We start from the raw sequence: 22643 nt of genomic DNA, 5'->3' as shown, positions 1-22643 counted from the left end.
CCTATAAAATCCTTTTTACATTACAAAAGATGATGATGTTTCTCTCATTTTCATTTTGGCTAGACCGGCCAGGCCTGGTGAATGTGGCACACATCGAGGTGATGCAGGAGAGCATCGTCCAGGTCCTGCAGCTCCATCTGCTGGCCAATCACCCCGATGACACTTTCCTCTTCCCCAAGCTGCTGCAGAAACTAGCTGACCTGAGGCAGTTAGTCACTGAGCACGCACAGCTTGTGCAGGAGATCAAAAAGACAGAGGACACCTCACTGCATCCGCTCCTGCAGGAGATCTACAGAGACATGTACTGAAGACTTTGGAGGTATAACCACAGTAGGAAAACAAGAAACCATCTCCTTCTGAGCGGGGACTTGAAAAGAAGAGGAGACGTCCACATACTGGGTTTGAACCACTTAACCTCTGACCCTAAAGGGTTAGCTTTGGTGTCTGTCCAGTGTAAGGGAACCTAAAGGTGAAGAAAAAGGAGGCTGATGATTCATTTGATTTGACAAAGTGCTTTCCACTTCATTGTGTGTGAACCTTATCAGGCAGAAGAATCATGTATGCTAAGATACTTTGTACAGCTGATTGAGCCCCTGTCCAGACACCACTGAATGCAATCTCTGACCAAACTCTAAATGTTCTTTTTTCCATATTTTTTTTAAAACGTCTGTAAGGTCGCCTCCTTGGTGAAACCCTGAGGTAACCCTAATTTGAAGAACAAAAGTGAACTTTATAATTGCCACTCCAGCCGGATGTTTTACAGCAACGAGCCATATGCCCGAATAACTTAATAACAGCAGCAATTATGCAGTTTAAATCAAGGCAGCTTCTCCTCAATTGGCTACCAAAATGTGGCCGGTTGAGGAGCCAGTGGTTATGAGCACACCAGCCCGCCACCGTGATTCTCAAGCTTTTCTGTGGAGTCACGTCCTGAACATAACCATTTTATCTGTACGTCATGTCCCCGAAGTCATACTTCTTAATGACACAGTAGAAATTGCCATCATCATTATTATTATTTTCTTTTATTTTAATATTCTTAACAAGAAATACGACTTAGTGCTTAAGTTGTCCACAAACTGTACTGGGAATGCTATTTTTTTTTTTTTAAATTAGGTAGCAGTGCCCAAAGTTCAGACTCACTGTGTACATGCCCCACAATGCACTGAAGCACAAGCATGCCTGTGATATGTTAATGTGACACTTTTCTAATGGAGGTTTCAAAGGACAAAAAAGACATACACAGGTGTTTAGCACTCCCTCCTGATGTGTGTTCTGGTATTAAAGGGCTAACACTGTTATTAACCACAATACAACTCTGACACGGGCGACACATGAATTCACTCAGCGAATCTCTCTCTCTGTTATTGTGTTTAACTGTCTGTTTGGTCCTCATAACACGCGTGTTAGTTAAGATTTAACAATCTTATGTGCACATTTTTCCCTGATGAAAATGTAATTGTTTTTATTTTTCCCAGCTAAGAGAAAACCACAGTGATGAGGCCTCATTGGTGAAACATCTAGTTTGTTAGTTGAAAGGTTGTCACACTTTCATTTGTTTAGTTTTCTCTGTGAAATCACTTGGCCAGTTATAGAAGACAGTCAATCTGGACGTATGCAGGTAAAAGAAAAATGAGTCTGTAGCCCTTTTCCTACTCAGTTATTCTCTGGCTTTGGTGTTTTTTGCTATCTAACAAAATAGGCACATTTCCATGTGAAAGTGCCGCTCCTGCATTTTGTTGTCACACTGCCTTTAATATAAAATACATACGGTGGACATCAGAGGACCTATGTTAAGGGAATGCTGAAAACATGCATAGTTTTCTGATAGTTCGGATCATACACATCTGACTCTCTGTGAGAGGGCGCTACTCCTTTTCTGCCTCATCACTCACACTGTCCTGAAATGATCATTGAATTCAGAGAAATGTTCCTTATGTTTGTAACACATCGCAACATCAGAGCAGGCTTTACATAACTGAAGCTTTCACACTGACTGCTCACCCCAGCTTTTAACTCTCATGGTAAACAAGGTACTAATGATGATTGACTTTTGTATTCGTAAGTTGGGTGAATACTTTCAGATGTTTGAACATTTACAGTAAATGTAGTTATGTACTGTTTTTTTTGTTTTTTTTTTGGTCTAAATGCGTCATGCTTGTCTTTGAATCGAATCGTATTTTTATACTGAAGTATGACTATATATATATATATATATATATATATATATAAAAAACAAAATCTCACATGTGTTTAGTTGAAATGGCACAGCTGAAGAGTACATTGTAAATAGACTTAAGGTGTAACAGGGCAACTGGTAATCTGCATATCCATAGATCTGAATTTTTGAAATGGAGAGTCATCTAGACCATAATGTGCATTCAGTTCCTTCAAGTTGCACTTCGTTTATCTGTCGAATTAAGCACTAGAATTTTAAACTGCAAGCATGCGTGGTCTGCGCAGGGCTACACTAGCTTACACGTTTGAGTGGTTAGTTATAAACTTGACCTCTGTGACCTTTTGATTACCATGAAGAGTAAAAAGGAACAAAACATTTCATAGGAAATGTGAAGGCACAGCTTAGCACTGATCATCCAGTACTAATCCCTTCTTCTAATGCTTTTATCTCAGGTTGTACATAAGAAAACAAAGGGGGTAATATATGCACAGATTGGGGGGGGTGGGGGGGTCACATAATATCTCTGTTGGTTTATAGAGAAACTGAATGCACTCGTAATGTAATTTGCCATTAAATCACATGCTATAGCAGTAAATGTGTTGCAGTAATGAGAAAAACACGTATATTGTTTTACAATTCTGATATCATCGTGCTTTTTCTCTTTGTTTTTGTCTGACTTTTCTCACTCGCTGCTATATTGTAATAACTTACCAAGCATTTCTTATGCCATAAGTAGATTACTGATCTTTAAACTGCCTCTACTTGCATATATCTGGTCACAGAATGTCAGACCCACTTCAGCGCAGCTCAGTTTTTAACCTTGCAGATTTCCTGGGACTCGCTCATCCCAGGTGTGCTCGGGGAAAAACCACAAACCTGTGTGTGCCTTAGTGTGTGCTATAAAACACCAGATTTAAAAAAAATAAATAAAATAAAAAAAGTTTCTTGCGCACACACTTGTAAACTGTTGGCATCTTCAGCTAGATTTAGCTGTTTGTGACACAAAAGGGTCCCACAGGCTGGAAAATAATGTCACTGTACATTCTATACAATGTGCACCCTTCTGGGCAGTAACAGTGAAGGATTTGCTTTTCAAAAATACAGACTTTTTAAATGTTAAACATAAAAAAAAAACTGCTAGAAACTTTATCAACAAGGCAACTTAAATGTCATGTAAATTTGCAAAGTCAGCTTTCCCTTAAGAATGTTTTTTTGTGTGTTGAACTGTCAAGGGACTTTTAAACTTTTATCAGGGAATCGTAGTCTTCCTTTGTTGAACTAGCTCAGGATATAGGACAGTACTGTTTTCCCTTCCTCATTCACTCTGGAGTGAGTATAGAGTGCTCTGCCTTACAATACGCATACACCAACAACAATACAGATTAAGATTACCTTTATTTTTGTTTTTCCTGAACTGAAAGAAAGAAAAGAAAAACTTGGGCTTACTTGGGGCAGCAGTTATAGGATTTAGAAACGTGATTTTTTTTTTTCTCTCCTGAGTTAAACTTGTTTCTGTGGCTGTAGTGTCATGCAAAGAGACCATGGAGTCTCCCTTTCGATGTGTTGTTAATGTGTACTGTGGCTTGATAACAATACTGTAAATGTTTGATGAATGTATATTTAGTCATTTAAACGATGAAACAAATTGAGATTGAATGGATTTAAAAATAAAGTGATTTTAAAATCTGCTACGTATCGTGTGTTCAGACTTTAGTAGGTAACGCCAGTCAGTGCAAGTTATTTTTATTATAACATTGCCTTATTTACTTTTTATACCAGAGCTAGGTTTCTAGTTCAGATGCATCTTTACGACACCAAGATGTGCACATACAAAACCAAGGTGCCATCAACAAGACTGCTGAGGGACATTTAACCACATATTAGATGAGCTGTATGTATACTTTTGATCCTGTGGGTCATTTTAAAACGGGTAACTCCAGCAAACTGGTAGTCCAAACTGCAGAACCCTGGATTTGCTGCTGAGCCTTTTCTTTATGCCCAATTCATCCATGACTGTCAACCTTCCCGTGTGACAAACACCATTAGTTCACACAACGGTCATTGGCCTGATCTCCAGTTATGATGAGACTGCATACAGAGATAAAGTGCAGAACCTAATGGCACGGTGCACCACTAACAACCTCACCACACACACACTGTCTCCTTGGTAGCAAAACCAAGGAGATTGTGGTGGACTTCAGACCGTCTAAGACATAGGTGTCAAACTCTGGCCCGCAGCCTAATTACATTTGGCCCACGAAGCCATACCAAATTACTATTAGAGCTGGCCTACTGGTATTATACAGCTAATATATATATTGTTTAGTATTAAGCTTTGCTTGTTCCATATTCAGTTTTCCAGCAAAACTTATTTGAGTCCATAAGAAAAGATTCATTCCTATATCTGGAGGAAGATTTTTTTTTTTTTAATAAATATTAATGTTATCCCGTGACTTTGTTCCAGTTTTGAATTTTGGCCCACTGTGTAGTTGAGTTTGACACCCCTGGTCTAAGAGAACAGACACAGGTCCTGTGTACATCAACAAAGAGGCTGTTGAAAGAGCCTATAACTCTAAATTCCTCTGTGTGCATATTAAAGATGAACACTCTTGGTCCAAGCAAAGTCATTTCGTTGTTTTGCTTCCCTGCGCATCAGAGGGGGAAAATAGCTCAAAGAAATCATTAAAAGTCCAAACTGACCACAGCATTCATGCCCACGATGAGTATATGTAAACTGCGGGTAGTACACCCAAGCGTTTCCTTGAGAACCACCGCACCAGAGGGCGCTCTGCTCCTACCAAACGACCCAAGCTTCTACTCAGTTCCACCTCCGTGTTCTTGTCACATTGTCCAACATGGCTGCGTCCATGGTGGGTATCTGCTGTTATGTGTGGCGGCGTGGCTCTTGTAATCTTCTCGGGCCGGCCACTCTTTGCCTCACACTCAGGTCTAAATTTCACTCTTCTTCTTCCGCGCACCACGGGCTGCTTCTCTCTCTGCACAAACGCGGCGTTCTGAAAGACTCATTCCCAGAAAACGCAGCCCAAGAGCAGCTCCCCCGGCTGCTCCAGTCCGGTGCTCAGACGGTATACTGCGGATTTGACCCCACAGCCGACAGTCTCCATGTGGGGAACTTGCTCGCTCTCATCGGCCTGCTGCACTTCCGAGGCGCCGGACACCATGTGATCGCGGTGCTCGGAGGAGCCACGGCACAAATCGGAGATCCGAGCGGGAAGACGAGCGAGCGGGAGCAGCTGTCCGCGGACGTGGTGGAGGCGAACACCCACAGCATCCGGGAGAGCATTCAGAGGATCTTCACCAACCACGAGCTGCACTTTCACGACGGTTCCAGGCCGCTGGGAACCGTGACTGTTCTAAACAACCTGAGCTGGTATAAGAACTGGGGCGTGGTGGGGTTTCTGTCGGAGGCTGGAAGACACTTCAGGATGGGCACCATGCTCAGCCGCCACAGCGTGCAGTCCAGGCTAAAGAGCGCCGAGGGCATGAGCCTGACAGAGTTCACCTACCAGGTGTTCCAAGCTTATGACTTCCACCACCTGAACCAAATATACGGCTGCAAGATTCAGCTTGGAGGCACCGACCAACTGGGCAACTTGATGTCTGGCCATGAGTACATTCACAAGTAAATGTTTTTCCAAGCCCACTACTGTTACAGTACTGGGCTAATTAATTCATAATTACCTGTCCCTGATAAGCCTGCAGTCCACCTTTTGAAGCAGGACTAGGCTATTTTTGTGTGGATAAATCCTGCATGTATTTCAGACTCCATTATAAAATCTGCAAATTCACTATATATTCTTGATCATTAGATGCACATACATCAAATTTTTTGAGACATTAAGTTCTACACCCAATTATACCACCAAGATGTTTTTGGGTTGGGTTTTCTTTTTTTTTTTTTTTGCCTGTCTCTCTACCAACCAAAACACACACATGCCTGCCAGATTTACCCTGAAGGCTGCCATGAAACACTGAAAACGTTATTTTTCTCCAGAGTAAGCGGCGAGGAGGTGTACGGCCTGACCATCCCGTTAGTTACCAGCACTGTCGGGGACAAGCTGGGGAAAACTGCAGGCAATGCAGTGTGGCTCAACAGAGATAAGACGTCACCCTTTGAACTCTACCAGTTCTTTCTCAGGCAGCCTGATGCCAGTGTGGAAGGGTATGTGGAAGTGAAGGCTGATCATGTTTGTTGAGTTTTAATGAAAGTGCAATATCCACAAACGTCTCATCGCAACCCTGTTTTTATCCGAAAGTAAGTATTCGGTGCACAGTCATAGGATGCTGAGGTGTACTGTGTGGGCTGTTTTTTTTTTTTTTGTAGGTATCTGAAGTTGTTCACCTTTCTGCCTTTGGCAGAGGTAGAGAAACTGATGGAGCAACAGAGAGAAGATCCAAGTAAACGCCTCGCCCACAAAAGACTGGCTGCTGAAGTGACAAAACTGGTGCATGGAAAGGAGGGCCTGGAGACTGCAAAGAGGTTAGAATTGATCTGTGTGTTTATTCCCCTAAATTATACATTTTATTTTCTTGAATCCTCATCTAGAGCTCTTTTACGCTGTAACTTATTAGAGTCAAAGTGCATTGTGTTTAGAACAGCAGGACTATGCTCTGCCAAAAAGTGGAAAATGTTATGCCTGCAGTACAGTAAGAGGAAAGTGCTCATTGCTGTAGTCTTTGTTTGCTGTGGCTGCCCATGTCCTCTGTCTTCCATGTGGACAGAATGGTCATATTTAATGTCGTCATTGCAGATGCACCAATGCACTTTATCACAGCAGCGTGCAAGCCTTGGAGGAAATGAGTGATGAGGAGCTTCAGGAACTCTTCAGGGAGGCACCTTTCCATGAGCTGCTGTTGGAGCCGGGGACAACTGTTATAGATGCCTGCCGCAAGGTCGGCGCCATCCCTGAGGGTCCCAGAGGGTAAGCACCCCAGTTCTCCTTTATCTAAATGCGGTACCAGAGTGGTATGTAGTGCTTTGATAGAGCTTGTTAGTGTGAGCATACATGCACCCAGAGATCCACAGTGTAATCTTTTGTGTATGGTGTGTAATGCAGTTACACATTCTGGGAAATAGAGGTGGGGGGATTGATCCAAATGTCGATAGCACCGATACCAAAGTTGGTATTTGTATCAGAACGAGAGTAGCAAGATAAGATCGATACTTTGTTTCTATCCTCCAGCCCGCTGAATTTTGTTAACCAAATAATTTTTTAGTAAATGAAGCTAAAATCTTCAATGAAAAACATCTGAACCTTTTTGAGTTGACTGTCACAGCTATTTTATTTCTATCCTGTAGAACACAAGTGCTGAAGAGTAGTGTTTTTTTGCAGCAGGTGCAGGAGTTTGTGGTCTCTTTGTTCTTCAGTGATAACGCTCACAGGTAGCCACAACAACTTCTTTGTGTCCGAGGTGTAACGATAACACCCAGTCACGATCACGCAGTCAAATTTCATAAGCTGGTTTCCTGAGGAAAAAAAAAAGCATTGCTTGTGTTAGCTGGGTTGCAGCTGCCCCTACAGCCTGTAACCATGTAACAGTTTGATGTGTGCCTTTAGTGCAACGATAGCAACCAGTCACATTCACGCCGCCACATTTCAAAAATCTTCTTTTGTAGAAAACAAAAGCGTTTTCTTTGATTCTAGCTCTGCTGTCATGTAGCTACAGCCAAGATAACTGCCACATCTAAGGTGTATAATGTAGCAACAGCCCTGCAACATGTAAACAGTTAAATGTGTCATAATTATAGGTTACCAGCATAAAAATGTCATGATCAGATTAACGTATTTTCAAAAATGTTGTTGAAAAGTACGTTGTTTCCTTCTTCTGGCTACTACCCAAGCCATGCAAAACTGCAAAATGAACCCAAATCATCAGCCCTCCACCGCCGTGCTTGACAGTCAGTATGAGGTGTTTGTGATTTGCTGTATTTGGTTCACTCCAAATGTGAAGGTCAAGTATATATCCACATTGGTCTTGTTTATTCAAAGGACAGCTTGCTTGTTTTTTAAGGAGAGAGGAGGCTTTCTTCTGGTAACGATTCCAAATAAGACTTGTTAACTCTTTTCTAATTGTACTATCATGAACTTCCGCATTTAAAAATGCTAACAAAGGCCTCTACTGTCTGTGATGTATCTCTTGGGGTTTTTTGGAGTTTCTCTGAACATTGCATAGTCTGACCTTTGCTGGGATGTGCACTTATCTGAGGATTGATAGCTCCCTTGAATGTTTCCGAGTTGTGAATAATCATTCTGACTGTACAGAGATGGAGTTGAAATTATTTGACCTTATGACCTTGTTAAAGCCACTGCTGTCTTTCCTCCTTGGCACTATGTTAACATGTGCCCGAATGCCTCAGACCAGTAAACTGCCAAAACCTTTAGAGGTGCTCACACTTGTAGATCAGTTAAGTCCATTTGATTAGCAGCTCCTGGATCCTCCTCACTCTCTAAATTCCTGTGGAAGAATACAGGGTGTACTTTCTTTTTCACATGACTTTTAGATTTTCTTTTTCAAGATGAAACCCTGTCCTAACTGATGGTGTAAATGTTTGTGTGCAGGTATCAAATGGTTTCAGATGGAGCAGTGTGGATCAACCACACACGTACAGACAACCCGGAGCAGGTACTGATCCCCAAACTCCACATCCTGGCTAATGGACTCACGCTGCTCAGAGTGGGCAAGAAGAACTTCTACATTATCAAGTGGCTTAGCCTCTGACGGTGCCTTATCAAGCAGGAGACCACTATATTATAATGGACTAACTGGGAAGGTAGGCGACTACACCTCAGCAGAGTCAGGAAGGATCATTTCCATTTTTTTGGATATAAATATGTGTATGTACAGATTAAATGTTTATTTAAAACATTTCTATTAAAAGCGTTTGATATCACGATTGCTTCCTGGTTACTTTGTATGGACATTGAGAGGCGGTGTGATGACCACTAGGGGGCATCATTGCCCCAGAATTAATGGTGGCCAGCCAGCAGCCACAGCTGCAGCACATAGCCTGCTGTGACCTCTTAAGTAAATAATTGCTCACAGTAAAATTAAATTGCATCATTTCTTGCAGGTTGCTTGCTTCTATTTTAAGCAAATCCAATTTGTTTCATCTTGATCAGAACCTGAGGCGAGCATCTTTTTTGACATCACTCTTGTTTTGGGGGCTTTTTTTGTTTGTTTTTTTCCCCTTCAGTGGAAAAGTGTAAAACTTGGACGATAAAGAAAAAGAAGCTGGAAAAAAAAGCTTGATAAATTTAAAAACAAACAGTACTTTTGCTTGAAGATCACATTTTTAAATAGAGCCTTAAATAAGAAACAAAGAAGTTTGGACTATTATTTTCAAATTCAATTCAAAGCAGGAATTTGTACATTATTGTTGACCTGACTTGTGTTGAAAGCAACACATCTGCTCATTTTTAGCAGATTACTGATCCCTCCTCCTTGCAGGTAATGATCAAAACATTTAATCTAGTGTCCTCAATATGAGAGTCAGTGTAAATTTAGAAATCACTGCTTTGCACTTTGGCACACCCTGCCTACTTTTTTCCAGATTAGGGTTAAAAACATAAAATTAAAATTTTCCATATTTTTCTTTTTTTTATTGGTAATTTCTAATGGGATTTGGATAACGCTAGGGATTTGTGCGAACCTGCCAAGTTTTTCCTGAGGTGTCGGGGGAAAAACTTTAACATTGAGTACTTTCGGCTTCTTTTTTTAAAAAAAAAAATTTCTAAATTTGCTGACTTCTGATACTGTGTGGGGTTTTTTTGTTTTGTTTTTTTGTTTTTTTTAGCACTGTGTTTTTTGTTTTGTTTTTTCGCTCTGGGTTCTGGTGGCAGTGTGGACAGAGTCTGATGTGTGCTGACCTTGACCTTAACCACTGAGGTGCAGATAATTGGTGGAAATGGCATGTCATAAAGATACACATTAGCCAGATTGGCACAATTTTTTTTTTGTTTGTTCTTTTTGTTTTAAGTTAATTGTTCTGCACCTGTTAGGAATGATTTGTTATGCTATTTTTTATTTCAAAGATTATAATTTTTCTTATTTGGCACAGCCATGACAACATTTATTATCAATAACCTTTTTTTGTACATCCTCTTCCCCCACTCAGTTATTTATTATACGTTAAATACAGAGTTACATATATACATGACACTCACACGCTGATATTTTTTTTGTTTTAAGGGAAAAGGAGAAAAAAAGAAATCAGAGCGGCTTAATTTAGCCGGTCCACCTTAAGAAAAGTAGGCGGGCTTAAAAACTCTGACCAATGAGCGACCTCTTCGGGAATTTAAATAGCTCAGCATGTCAATCATGCCCCTACCCCCACATCAACCTTTCGCCATATTGGGCGAAAGAGAAGGGCTGTCTGCAGTTTCTCTCGCTACGGGACAAAATTGACAGAGCGCCTTCAGTTCCTGAGCACTTTGTTTTGATGAGACTACGCAGGGCTTCACAACACGGCGGCTGTTCGCGTCTGCATTCCGACGTATGCATGGCATAACGCGTTTCACGCTTTTTTTGGAGCTTTCTCAGCGACGAGGAGATAACCGTTGTTTTTGAGTGGTGTGTGTGTGTGTGTGCGCTGCCTTTTTGTTTTTGTTTTTTCCCTCCTCGTGAAAAACTGGACGCTCCAGGCTGTTTTAAAAAATTGCGTGTTTTGCTGGAGCAAAATGTCAGATGTTCGACTTTCAAACGGGAGCCCGACGCTGGAGCGGACGGACTCACGGCTGTCTGAACACCCGAAACCGTCAGCCTGCAGGAGCCTCTTCGGCTCGGTGGATCACGAAGAGTTAAAGAGGGATTTAAAGGGACATTTGCGGGAGTTGGAAGAGCGCGCCTCCGACCACTGGGGCTTCGACTTCGCCACTGACACGCCGAGGGCCAACTCCAGGTTCGAGTGGAAACTAGTGGATTGCAGAGACCTGCCGGGCTTCTACACTCGGCAGCCGCTTACGAAGAAAGGCGTCTGCTCCACTGGGAATAACAATGTGGATCTTAACGGGAATCACAGTTGTGTTGTGGTGCCTCCGAGCGAAGATCCCGACAGGGCTGACGGGCAAATGGAGTGCACGGAACAGTGTACAGCGCTGAGGAAAAGACACGCGTGTCACGGTACTACATACGCTCCAGTTTAACCCGTTTACATCAGTTGTTTCTGAGCAACGCAGCTGATCGCGTATTGATTTGTGCACCGAAAATAAAATTTTGAAAATCATGGCCCCAAAAAGCACTGTAAAGAGTGGGGTTTGCCTGCAACACTATACCACTATTTTTTTATTTTTTTAAGAAATGACGAAATTTTTGTTTTTATTTTTATTTTTTTTGCTTTTTGCAGACTCCCCTGTTCCGAGCAAGAGGTCACACAGCAGCTCAGATGTTAGTTGTCCGAGTCGGAGTCACTCTGCAGAGCACACGCCCAGAAAGACCAGTCCCAAGAGGAAAACGTGAGAAAAGGTAAAGACTGTTCATGCAATATTTTTCCTTTTTTAATCATATTTTTCTTAAGGAAAAGCAAAGATTTCGTAACAAAAAAAAAATAGCTCTGTGCATAGTGTAACTACAGTAGGCTGTTTACTGGCTACTCCATCTCCCAACTGGGGGTACCTTTGGAAAACGAGTAAATCTGCAAAAACATCTGGTTATTCGTTTACTGAAAAATTGATACCGCTTTTAAACCATTAGGAGGCATTCTAATTCAGCTTAAACACCCTTTCAGTTCACTTAAATAAGATTTGGATGTTACACAGCTTTGACAGTCTGCATACTTTTGTGCACGTCCTTCAAATGTGCTGTCAGTCTGTCTCATTCATTAATGAGCGGGGACAGAAACATGAGGGAGTAAAAGGGGTTGTGGGGGGGGTTGGTTTTTAATTTTCCACTCGGACAGAGAGAGCTCTGTCGATACACTGCGATCGAGGTGAAACAGGGGAAGGAAAAACAAACGAACAAATAATGCCTGTACATTTTAAAGATCTTTAACATTTAACCGCTGTCTGACACGGTGAGTCCGTTGAGTTTCCGTCGAAACTTGTAAACAAGTGCTGAACAACAGTGTAGTAGTGTAACACGTCAGCAACTGAGAGCAGGGACGGGAAGGGGCTGGTCTCTGTGCAGTGCTGCACACGCGTTGCACACTAACGTTACAACACACATCTGTCCCTGCCGGTGGAGAGTGTGCAGAAGAGTCGTGCAGGTCTGAAAGCAAGTGTGTGGGTGTGTGTACTGGCCAGGGCGACGGCCAATAGGCATGCAATCAGCATTGTTATGGCAGGATGTCAACTGTCAAAGCTGGGGGGTGGTCACTTCTATTTAATGCATTTTATTTATTTCTATTTTTTTAATTGTAGAAATCAAAAAATACCCCCAAACAAGGCTGTCTCATAGGCATTTTCAGATCTTTTCATGATTAAATAGGGGTGCTAATGTAAAACTATACCAGGTTTTCTTTTTTGATATCAGTTTTTATTTATGTATTAATACATGTACAAAACTAATTAGTTCATTCAGGTCTCCTGCTGCTCTGAGGTTTACCCCTTAGACCACACTAAGTTTATTTTATTTTATTTATTCATTTATTTGTTTGCAGAAATTGTTGCACAATGCCCACATTAGTGTCATCATTGCAACCTCTTATGCTTCTTTTTTCTTTCATCTGTTTTGTCTCACAGAACTGAAGATGAATGCCTCCCCCCTCCTTGTTTAACATGGAGAAACCTCAGTGTTGGCTGGTTTGTTTTTTGGTTTTGTTTTAGGGTTTGTTTGTTTTTGTTTTTTTTGTAATTTCTTTTGTTTGTTTGCTTTTAGTCTAGTGTTTTGTTTTGTTTTGTTTTGTGGGGGGGGGTTGTTTTGTTTTTTTGGAAGAGGATCTACACAGCATCCGAAACATATCAACCTTCCTGAAGATTGGGAAGGACGCTGTTGAAGCACTGAATAGAAACACTAAATTTTTTTGGCACTTAATTAAAAGTTACTTCCTCTAAAAGCAGTCGATGTAGCAGTGTGCAATTAGGTTTAATTTACTTTTTTGCTCCTTTTTTTTTTCTTTTTTCTTTTTTCTTTTTTTAACTACCTGTGTGTAAATAAAAAAAAATATATATATAAATATATAAACATATATTATTTCTCTCCATATGTAGCACATAAGACATTATGATTTAAAAAGAAATCCTTTATGTAAAACGGTGTGAATTTTGATTTGACTTGAATTGCAATGTTTGATAAATGTTTCCAAAATGCTGTTCTCTTGTTTTAATTTTTTTTCTTTTTTCTTTTTTTTGGGGGGGGGGGTTGACACAGTCCCTAATTGCTACATTTAAAACAAAAAATTTTGGCTTCTTACGGTTTCTTAATAGTGTTTCTTCCCTCATCATCTTCCTAACTCAGCATTGAAGAATGGTACAAATGTAGCGGTTTTTTTTGATTTTTAATAATTTTTTTCCCCCCTTTTTCTGCTAAGTCTAGTGTCACCAAGTGTAAATTCTCCTATACGATCTAGTTTAACAGGAAGAAGTGTAATATTTGTGTAAGGACAGTCTTTAAGTCCCTTGATATTTATTTTGTAATTGAGGTGCTTTTAGCATCAGCTTAATCCTGGAATAAGATTTTTTTTTTTTTTTTTTTTTTTTCCCTCCCACGCTCTGGAGTTGCGAGGTACTCAGATATTGAAGGACAAAGACTATACAAACTGCACAGGTTGAGTTCTCTTTGACTGTTCCTATTGTTTGATGAACATTAAGGCTTGTGAGGGGTTTTGTTTGTTTTTGGGTTTTTTTTTGGTTTTTTTGTTAAAGGGTTGAATGTCCTACAATACCAAATACATGGTTGCATCAATATATTTGCCAGCACTGCTTGTGCTCTTCAATTGACTTCACATTGTGTTACTTTGTGATAACCGAGAGATGTTTGTACTTTTCTCATCAATGTTGTTAGCCTGCTGAGGATGCACATGAGCATCTAAAAGCTTCCCTTTATTTGCCTGAAGTGTGGTTTTTTTTTATTTTTTATTTTTTTTGAAAAAGACCAGGGTACACCTAAATGGAGACAGAAAACAGCTCGTCTCTGGAATGCAGTCACCATGCCTGTGTATTATGTAAATCTTTGCAATGTACCTTTGTACATAATTTTGTAAAAACACTGAGAAATATACTAACTTATTTATGTCAAGCCTTTTTTTTTTTTTTTTTTTTTCTTTTTTTTTTTTTTTATGTAGAATAAAAAAATATGGGTTTTTGATTACGGTTATCCAAAGTGGCATTTACTTTATTATAATTGTTTTATTTTGTAAAACCATATTTTGGTAGTGTTTTGTTTTGTTTCTTTTCTTATAAAGGTTGCAAACTGAGCCTGGTAAAATATTTTGATGTGCATTTTTTTTTAATGTGTGGTTATAAAATGTATTGCAATCAATTAAAAAAGAAAAAAATGAGTTGTGGTTCCTTCTTACACTCGGTGTAAATTACACACTTGGTTTGTAGAAAAATAGGATGAAAATAGTTTTTGCTTTGTTCATTCCCCAAATCATTGGGACGTACAAAGTATTTGCAACAGCTGTGTGGGTGGACTTCCTGGAATAATACAGTGACACTCCCAATATAATTCCATCAGCACTATGAGCAGCAGGTTGACACTTTAGTCATCCAATCAAAAAGACAGTGGGGAAAGCAGACCACTCGCTGCAGCCAGTAACATTTAGTAATTTATGGGTAAGGCTTTCATTTGCTTTTAATCTCAGTACAAGAGTCTTTTGAATGCAAAGTAAAACAAGGCAAGTCAGGTTTTTTGTTTTGTTAGGCTTTTTTTTATTTTTATTTTTTTTATTACCATTTGTTTTTTCTTTTTCACTATTTACATGGGCTTAGTTGCATCTGTCTGTGTCTATAAAAAGTGTGTGTGTGTAAGAAAATAAGGGAGTGTGTAACTGGAAGACCCAGAGTGATTTTTTTTTTAAAAACTTTTCTTTCATACATGTGTCTTCTATAATATATCAAATTCATCAAAATTTTATTTTTATAAATTTTTATTTAATTCAAGTAATTTTTTGAATGTGTACAATGCAATGTGCACACAAGCTCAGTATTGTACTTATATACATTTTAATCTTCGAACTGAAAAATCATAATTATGTCTTTTATATGTTTAAAATTAATTCACATAGGTATTGATTTGGTTTGACCCTTAATCAGTCAAAATTATAATTTGCATTTTTTTTTTGTAATTAAATCACCTACAGTAATCCACTTGAAACATGAAAAAGATCAAATAAAGGATGAATTAGTAAATGAAAGGTGTTCTTACAGGTGCTATCAGGCAACACATATGTGCCATTGTACACCAACTTTCATCCAGTACTTGATAATAATAGTAATAATAATATAAAGAGAATTCCTCAGAGTAAGTGTTGTTCAATCTGGCTGTCGTGAGTCTGAAACTCAGTAGAAAACTGACTCAGTGATGCTACTTCAAATAAATTGGTGTTTCTATTAAACAGAAGTGTCTTAATGTTGTACTTTTCAGCTTTCTTGTCACTCTGAGTGATGTATGCTAAAAGTGGAGCCCTAACCTGTGCTGAGATGCTCTTTGACCTCTAGTAACTTCACTAAATGTTTTCACTGCACAGAATTTCCCAACTTCCTTCTTGTATGAGCAGCACAGGAAGACACCTGTGCTTAGAGCATTTTAAAGCTGGATGGGTGGAGGCTGTGCATTTGAGTGTGCCCAAGAGATGGTGGGGGTGTGAGTGGTGTGGTACGGTAAAAGTGTGTGGGGGATGGGTCCACTCCTGAAGTGTGCAGGTGGGTAACCTCAGCTCAGCCATGCACCCCCACTCTGAGCTTGTCCCATTGTCCCAGTGTGTGGGCTTTTGTGTGGACAGCCATTGTAAGAGCCCAGGGCTGGCCACTGTTGTGTCTGGGGCTTCTCTGCTCAAACAAAGGCCCCGTCTATGAGCCTCCACCCTACCCAAACAGCAGACTGACTGACTGACTTGGTGTCTGACTGACAGACTAGGTGGCTGACTAACTGACTGAATGGCTGACTGGGTGCCTGATTGGTTGAGTGATTGATTGGATGGAGCAGAAGAGTGGAAGTACTGTGTTTCAGGCAATCTGTAATACTCAGTGTACATCAGTGTCACTTATATACGTGATACTGTTAAATGTATGATGAATGAAATACCAAATAAGTTTTTTACTGTCATAATATGTATAAAATGCATTAGCTTTAATGGGATTTTGACAGTTAGGGTGATCATTTAAAAACAAAGTGCTATAAGTTGTGAAATGACGCAGGCTGATGAGGCACTCAAGGGACATGTTCTGAAATGTAAATAAAAAAATGTCAAAAGAGTTTTTTGTTGTTGGGTTTTTTTTCCAGGAAAATGCAACAGTCGCAGGTGTTTTTGCATGCATAAGACTGACATCATTCCACATATTCACACCAGCCTTGTATTACATGGGTGCATTTTTCAAATTTCTTCAAGTATATTTGTACAATGCTGGTGTAAAAGTTGCACACATTTCCCAAATGCTACACTGTTTGTAAAACTCTCATATAGATATCTATAAATTGTATAACAGCTTGAGCATCCTTATCTGTAGCATACTTCTATCATGCTGTTGCTATTTCATGTAATCTAATGTTTAAACTATTGGATCAACACTTAAATAATATATATATTCTAAATGACAGGGAATAACAGGGTTCCTTATTCAAAAGGTCAGTAAAAAGGGTGCACCTGGACCGCTGTGACGCAGCAGCATCCAGCTCTGCGTCGGAAACACCTTTTCTGCAACAACGGGAATGTCCCAGAAAACATTCCCGTAACACTCCAGCACAGCCAACCAAACAAAAAACGCACTGAGTTTGAGGAAATTCCTGTAAGCCAGTCAATCAAAGATGTGGAAGGCATCGTTGGCCTGTTCCTCTCTGCAACATCTTGCATGTGCCAAGAATTCACACTTCCTTGCTATATCAACAGAAACAGGTTATCTTTTCCTGTTAAGCGCCCCAGCACTTAATATAAAGCCACAAGTTCCTCCCTGTGTTTCCTGCCCAGGCCACAACGTACGTCATCGAGCTGTTCCCCTGGCACCTTAGGCTGTGAATAAGGAGAAAGCAAGTGGCCACAAACAAACACCTTACATTTATCTCTCTGTCTCGTTCTGTGTCTGTTTCTTGGTTTCTCCAGTGTAGTTTCTAACAGTCTGCAAGCATACAAATTGCTTTACTTGCTGAGCATTTGCTGCAGCCCGGGATGGAATTTCAACTGTTTTTTTGGACTGCTGAATTTGATTAATTGAGCAAGGAAGGGCTGTTTTAATACAGGGAAACGACTTCGTTGAATAGCAGATGCACTGTCAGAACTTCAGTATGTCATATACTCTGGTGTCGTATGCAAAGGGTGCATGCTGCAGAGTTAGCGTGAATGAGAGGCAGGGAGGAGAGGTTAAGAGGTCAGAGATACTGCAGAGCTCTGAATGACAGATGCACAGATGTGCATCTGCGGCGCAGTTTGGGGGGACAGAAAGGTGAGGGAGTTTGGGGCGGGGGGTGGGATTGGGGCGGGGGGTAATGCTCATTAAAGCAGCACACCTGCAGCCCATCAAAGAGCCTTTATCTCTTATCAATTGAAATCTGCTAAAGCACGCAGCATTAGACGTACAAAACAAGCAGACTGTGCTGCATGCTCACTCATAGTCTCTTTATCTCTTTCCCTCTCCCAGTCTCTTCTGACCAGTGGATAGTACCTGGCGCACTAATCCTGTCAGGAATGCTGAGGGGTGTATTTGGATGCATTTGGCTGAGAAATCGAGACGACTCTTCCCGCTGAAACATCTGTGCAGAGCACAGTCTTTCCTCTCATCAGTTTCATATCAGATCCTTTTTCATTGACCTCAAGGAATCTCACACAATGGTGTTATCAAACTGTAAAGCTCTTAAGATTTACCCAACAAAACACCATTCAACTTTTCATGTATTTTGAAACTGTGTTCTTTGGAGACCTGGAGTGTACAATGTGCCTGTCTCTAAAACACTTTGGGTCAACTTCTATTGCTTAAATTTGGTATAGACTATAAATCCCACAAAAGGTTTCTGACATTTTTCATGATGTCTATCTTTTTTTTAAAACGTTTAATAAACAAAGTATCGATCCTATCGCACTAGTATTGATCTGACACCCATATTGGCGTTTGTATCGATAATACTGACACTTGGGTTGACCTGCTAACCTTTAGTAAAAGGAGTAAGTCAGTCCATAAATAACCAAAGGAATAAATGTGTGTGCAGCGATATGTGGAAGTTCACTGAGGTGAAAGAGCATGTGAGATTTAAGCCCCACCCCCAACCCCAAAAGAATGTATAGTTGTTACGGAAAACTACACATGTGTACAGTAACTGTGTGTAAACAAGCCAGAAGAGCTTTGAACACAGTCGATCGCAGCATGGGTGTGTTAGGTCGCGATTTGTATTTGACATGATGCAAAAATATTTCCATATGATGCAACATTGCGTAACTCTTGAAGAACTGTATGGGGCAATAATTCCAGTCACTCAAAATATGTCTTACATCACGGACCACAGTATACATCAAATTAGATCCCATCCACCAAGCTGATCTGCCAGCATGTCTAAACCTTTGACACAGGGAACACTGTTGGTTAAAGTGTGACACCAAGTGGAAAACTGTCTTCAGTGTTGCTTTGGAGTCGAACCAGAAATCCATCGACTTTCCACTTTTCACTTGCGATAACACGTCCCACATTTTATGACCGTATACCCAGACTTCTTTGTAACCTCCTTTCTGAGTTTCTTTTTTCTTTCTCTGCTGCCCTCATCATCAGGAGGCTCACGGGGCCTCCACACTACACGGTTCTGTTATGGTGTTGAAAAGATTGCTGTCATAAGAATGCATGAGCATGTTCCTCAACACGGACCTTGATGAGAAAAGCAGATTTTTCACCATATGAAAACCCACCTTTTGCTTTTCCACAGCTGTAGATGTGTTACACTGACTTCACAAAATTCAATTCTTCACTCTGTTTTCAATTTTAACTCACGGCAAATGACAGTGTTGGGATTTCGGCAGCTTGCTACAGCCGTACAATAGAAATGATACTAAATTGAGGGTGACATACATTTGATGATACCTAAACAGAAGCTGTGTCTACCACACCTCCTTTGTGTCTGTGAAATTGTGTCTAATTGTGAAACCACGATACAAAGAACTGCAAGGCAAATTTTTTCTAATAATTCTGGTGTTCATGTTGTGTTTTCACTTCCTCTTGCTAATCAAAATTACTTCAGAACATCTAAACATACCAATGAAGTGACGGTCAAAGCTTTTAGAATATGTGTTGTCTTACAGTAATACACCACCAACAACAACTACCCACCCCCACCCCTCTCGTTACAGTAGCTCGGTGGCGCAGCTGTCCACCATGCCGGACATTCTGCCTTGGCTGGCCAAACCCCATCGCACCGCTGAAATCCTTCTGCTTTGCAGCCAGGAATTCTCTCCCTGTCTGGAGAAAAGTCCCCAATAATATGACCTATGTAACCCCCCCCCCCCCCCCCCCCCGCCCCCACTCCATCCCCACTCCATCCCACCCACACACCACCTTCGGCCTGGAAGTGTGCCTGGACATCGCCTCAAATCTGCAGCAGCCGTTAACAACGCATTACCTCCAGTCACAATTACCAGAGCCAGCCCTGGGCGGAGTTTCTGTGACTGGCTGGACCCAGGACGTGAAATTGAGCGGCTCAGACACATCTTTGGATCTGAACAGGGCTGATCCGAGCTTTTGTTGTTGTTGGCTGCTCGGCCTTCCTCTGGTCACAGCAAGGGGCGGGCCGCTGCTGAGCCACAGACATATGGCTGAGGAAAATCTCATAAGACCAAAGGTCAGAGTGGGTCGAGCTAACCTCTTAGCCTCTGGTTGATTTATTATCCCATGGGGCAATGTTGCCCTGCTTGGACCAAACAGAACAGGGGTCAAAGGGCATACTGTATCTGTTCCTTTTGTGAAAGCCGGCTTAGCAACACGGTTTTGTCAGTTAGGAATAAAAGGATGCAGAAAAGCCTACAGACCAACTGAATAATTATGGGATCACTTATGTAAACACACAGCTGCAACGCAAAGATAGAAACAAGTAAGTACTTAAAGGGTCAGTATGTAAGAGCTATCCATTTTGCTATCCATCTTGCGTGTGAGGGTACAGCCTTGCACTTCCACCTTTGGCCAATTTAGAATCACCAGTTAACATAATATGCATGTATTTGCAGTAAGTGAGCTATATATAGCAATGAAAGTATCTCATTTAGTGTTACTGGCAGTCTTAATATCTTTGCTAAGTGAGATGTTTGCACTGCAGAATCTGCCTAAGGAACATTTTAGAACATTTACCATTTAAAACATTTAAAGAATGAAGTCAAGCACGTGAAGCAAGTGTAGCTGTTGAAGAATACAGTGTGGAACATAGCTTTTATAGCACATAAACTGGGCATTGAGCTTGTTTGGGCGATACAAAAGTGATCTTTAGTGTAAAAACTGACACATCAACCCATACCAAAAAAACCTTCCAAATGGCATTAATATATTTTTTGCGGTAGTTGTTTTCTTGCTAAACTGCTAAGCTAAGCTAGCCTAAGCTAGCTAGATATTTGGGAAACTGCGTAATTCCCCAGCACCAAGTTATCTAGTAATGTGCTTAAACCTCTGTTGATAGATTCATTTATTTATTTATTTATTTACGCATGCTTTATCATACTTATAACATTTTTAAGTAATAAGAGAGGTGCTATGTGCTATGTGCTATGCTATGTGCATTGTTTTTACTTACTTTTTTGGCAAGTAATCATTCTACAACACAATATGAATATGAATGTGAATATGAAAATTATTCTTCCAAGCAACCTCTTTCATTTCCTAAAAAGGCTGTACTCTAATGGGATCACAGGGGTGCGTACATCAGGCGTTTCATGACAGCTTGACTAGGTCACCAAGAAAATTTTATGCTAAAGGTCAAAAAATATTCTCTGGTGACTGAGAGGTGGGGGAGGGCAAGGAATTACAGCAACTGCCCTCTAGGCAACTGTTGGCCCCATTTATTTAGCGACAACTCCTGACAGAGTGGCTGGCATCAGCTGCTGCGGACATTGTTTGTCACAATCCTGAAAGATACACTACAAACACACATGCATGCACACCTGTTGAAACATATCTGCTTTCATATAGCGCTGCTGGGCCTCTACAGACAGGTGGCCTACATGCACCACCAGCCGCCCCAGCATGAAAACCACCACCCAGTCACCGGCCACCACCACCGTGCTGGAAGTGCCCCTCATGGTCAAGTATATGAGGGAGTAATGAATCTAACCTCGGGTTTCAGTGTGCTTGTTTTCCCCCCCAGTTTTCAGTTGCTTGAACAGATAGAAATTTTTTAATTTCTGACACCTCCCACAGTCCAAAGATGTATGAGGTTAGGATGATTCTGGTGATTCTAAATTGCCTGTGAGTGGGAATGCTTGTCCGTCTCTATGTGTTAGACCAGTGACAAACTGGCAACCTGTCCAGGGGGACAGCTGGGATAGGCTACCCCCTGCCCTGGTGACCCTGATTTGGGTAAGCAGGAATTTTATTTTAATTCCATTAGATCGTATTACTTTAAATGAACACTATTAAAGAAGATCATGCTCATCCTCAGATATTTGTATATGTCTGAGACACAAAGTACATAATATACTGCAAGTCTTTTGTATGATTTGAGATATTGTGTTGTACGGGGCCATATTCAGCTGCATGATGAGGTTCTGTCGGGAGGCGGGATTAAAGTCGACACGGATCATCGATTCAGCTCAGAGTCCGGTCATGATCTTCCTTGAATTCCTCCTCTGCACAGTTTTTTTTTCCAGGACTGCCAGATTTCACTGTCCAGCGTCTGTGACAGTGTGCCCCTTATATTCTCCTTTTAAACTGCTTCCTCAGATCCTCTTTTAGCTGCGTTCCTGTGTACTTCTGAGATCAAACTGCCTTTTGAAGTGGGAGTCTCTCTCTCTCTTCTCTCTGTCTAGTCTCGAGATGAAAGAGCAGCAAGGGGAGGCACAGAGCAGCCTCTGCAGACGGAGCTAGCCATGGGGTCTCGCTTTCTTTCCTCCCCCCCCCCCCCCCCCCCGGCACTCTCTCTGCCAAAATCCCCTAGCAGTGATAGAAACCAAAGGAGGACAAAAAGCAGCGGAGCACTACGCCCCGTAGTCCCTCTGGTAAATTGAAAATGCCCCTGCTCTCCGCCTCACATAAGGTCACTTATGCCCCCGCTGTTCTCCTGAATCTCCTCCTTCTTCCACTTTACTCTGCCTATTCCCCACCCTTCCCCCAGGATGGCCCTGCCTCCTTCTTCTAGCCTCTCTCTCGCTCTCTAAATCTCACATCTAAGTGTG

The 22643-nt window shown here is 41.1% G+C and overlaps 3 protein-coding genes across 6 annotated transcripts in view; all 3 read left to right on the top strand.

Moving 5' to 3' along the window:
• The window catches only part of pparab (peroxisome proliferator-activated receptor alpha b), a 94026-nt gene extending 90159 nt beyond the window's left edge, over positions 1–3867 (top strand). For all 4 annotated transcript variants that reach the window (XM_012922590.5, XM_076886027.1, XM_004563822.6 and 1 more), the window contains one exon: positions 64–3867. In XM_012922590.5, the coding sequence (XP_012778044.1) occupies positions 64–308 (245 nt within the window). In that variant the 3' untranslated portion in view covers positions 309–3867. The remainder of the gene's footprint in view (positions 1–63) is intronic.
• A 1091-nt stretch (positions 3868–4958) lies between these two features.
• yars2 (tyrosyl-tRNA synthetase 2, mitochondrial) lies at positions 4959–9092 on the top strand. Its single transcript, XM_004563821.3, has 5 exons — positions 4959–5822; positions 6195–6362; positions 6525–6680; positions 6952–7122; positions 8761–9092. Exons 1-5 carry the CDS (start codon positions 5035–5037, stop codon positions 8918–8920), a joined length of 1443 nt encoding a protein of 480 aa, XP_004563878.2. The 5' UTR covers positions 4959–5034; the 3' UTR covers positions 8921–9092.
• Positions 9093–10473: 1381 nt separating this feature from the next.
• On the top strand, positions 10474–14633 carry cdkn1bb (cyclin dependent kinase inhibitor 1Bb). The gene is made up of 3 exons (XM_004563820.5): positions 10474–11320; positions 11544–11662; positions 12877–14633. The coding sequence occupies exons 1-2, from the start codon at positions 10879–10881 to the stop codon at positions 11654–11656; spliced, it is 555 nt and encodes a 184-aa protein (XP_004563877.1). The 5' UTR covers positions 10474–10878; the 3' UTR covers positions 11657–11662; positions 12877–14633.
• The last annotated feature ends 8010 nt before the right edge of the window (positions 14634–22643 follow it).

This window comes from Maylandia zebra, linkage group LG7 (genome assembly GCF_041146795.1).
Source record: "Maylandia zebra isolate NMK-2024a linkage group LG7, Mzebra_GT3a, whole genome shotgun sequence".
Classification (NCBI taxonomy): domain Eukaryota; kingdom Metazoa; phylum Chordata; class Actinopteri; order Cichliformes; family Cichlidae; genus Maylandia; species Maylandia zebra.
This window is presented reverse-complemented; position numbering and strand designations above follow the sequence as displayed.

What these genes read in the sequence shown, in the direction of transcription:
- yars2 (XM_004563821.3), top strand. Translation starts at nt 5,035, where the DNA reads ATGGCTGCGTCCATGGTGGGTATCTGCTGTTATGTGTGGCGGCGTGGC. An exon ending in GGCCATGAGTACATTCACAA is followed by an intron (nt 5,823 to 6,194) that starts GTAAATGTTTTT and finishes ATTTTTCTCCAG; the next exon opens with AGTAAGCGGCGAGGAGGTGT. An exon ending in GGCCTGGAGACTGCAAAGAG is followed by an intron (nt 6,681 to 6,951) that starts GTTAGAATTGAT and finishes TCGTCATTGCAG; the next exon opens with ATGCACCAATGCACTTTATC.
- cdkn1bb (XM_004563820.5), top strand. Translation starts at nt 10,879, where the DNA reads ATGTCAGATGTTCGACTTTCAAACGGGAGCCCGACGCTGGAGCGGACG. An exon ending in GAAAAGACACGCGTGTCACG is followed by an intron (nt 11,321 to 11,543) that starts GTACTACATACG and finishes TGCTTTTTGCAG; the next exon opens with ACTCCCCTGTTCCGAGCAAG.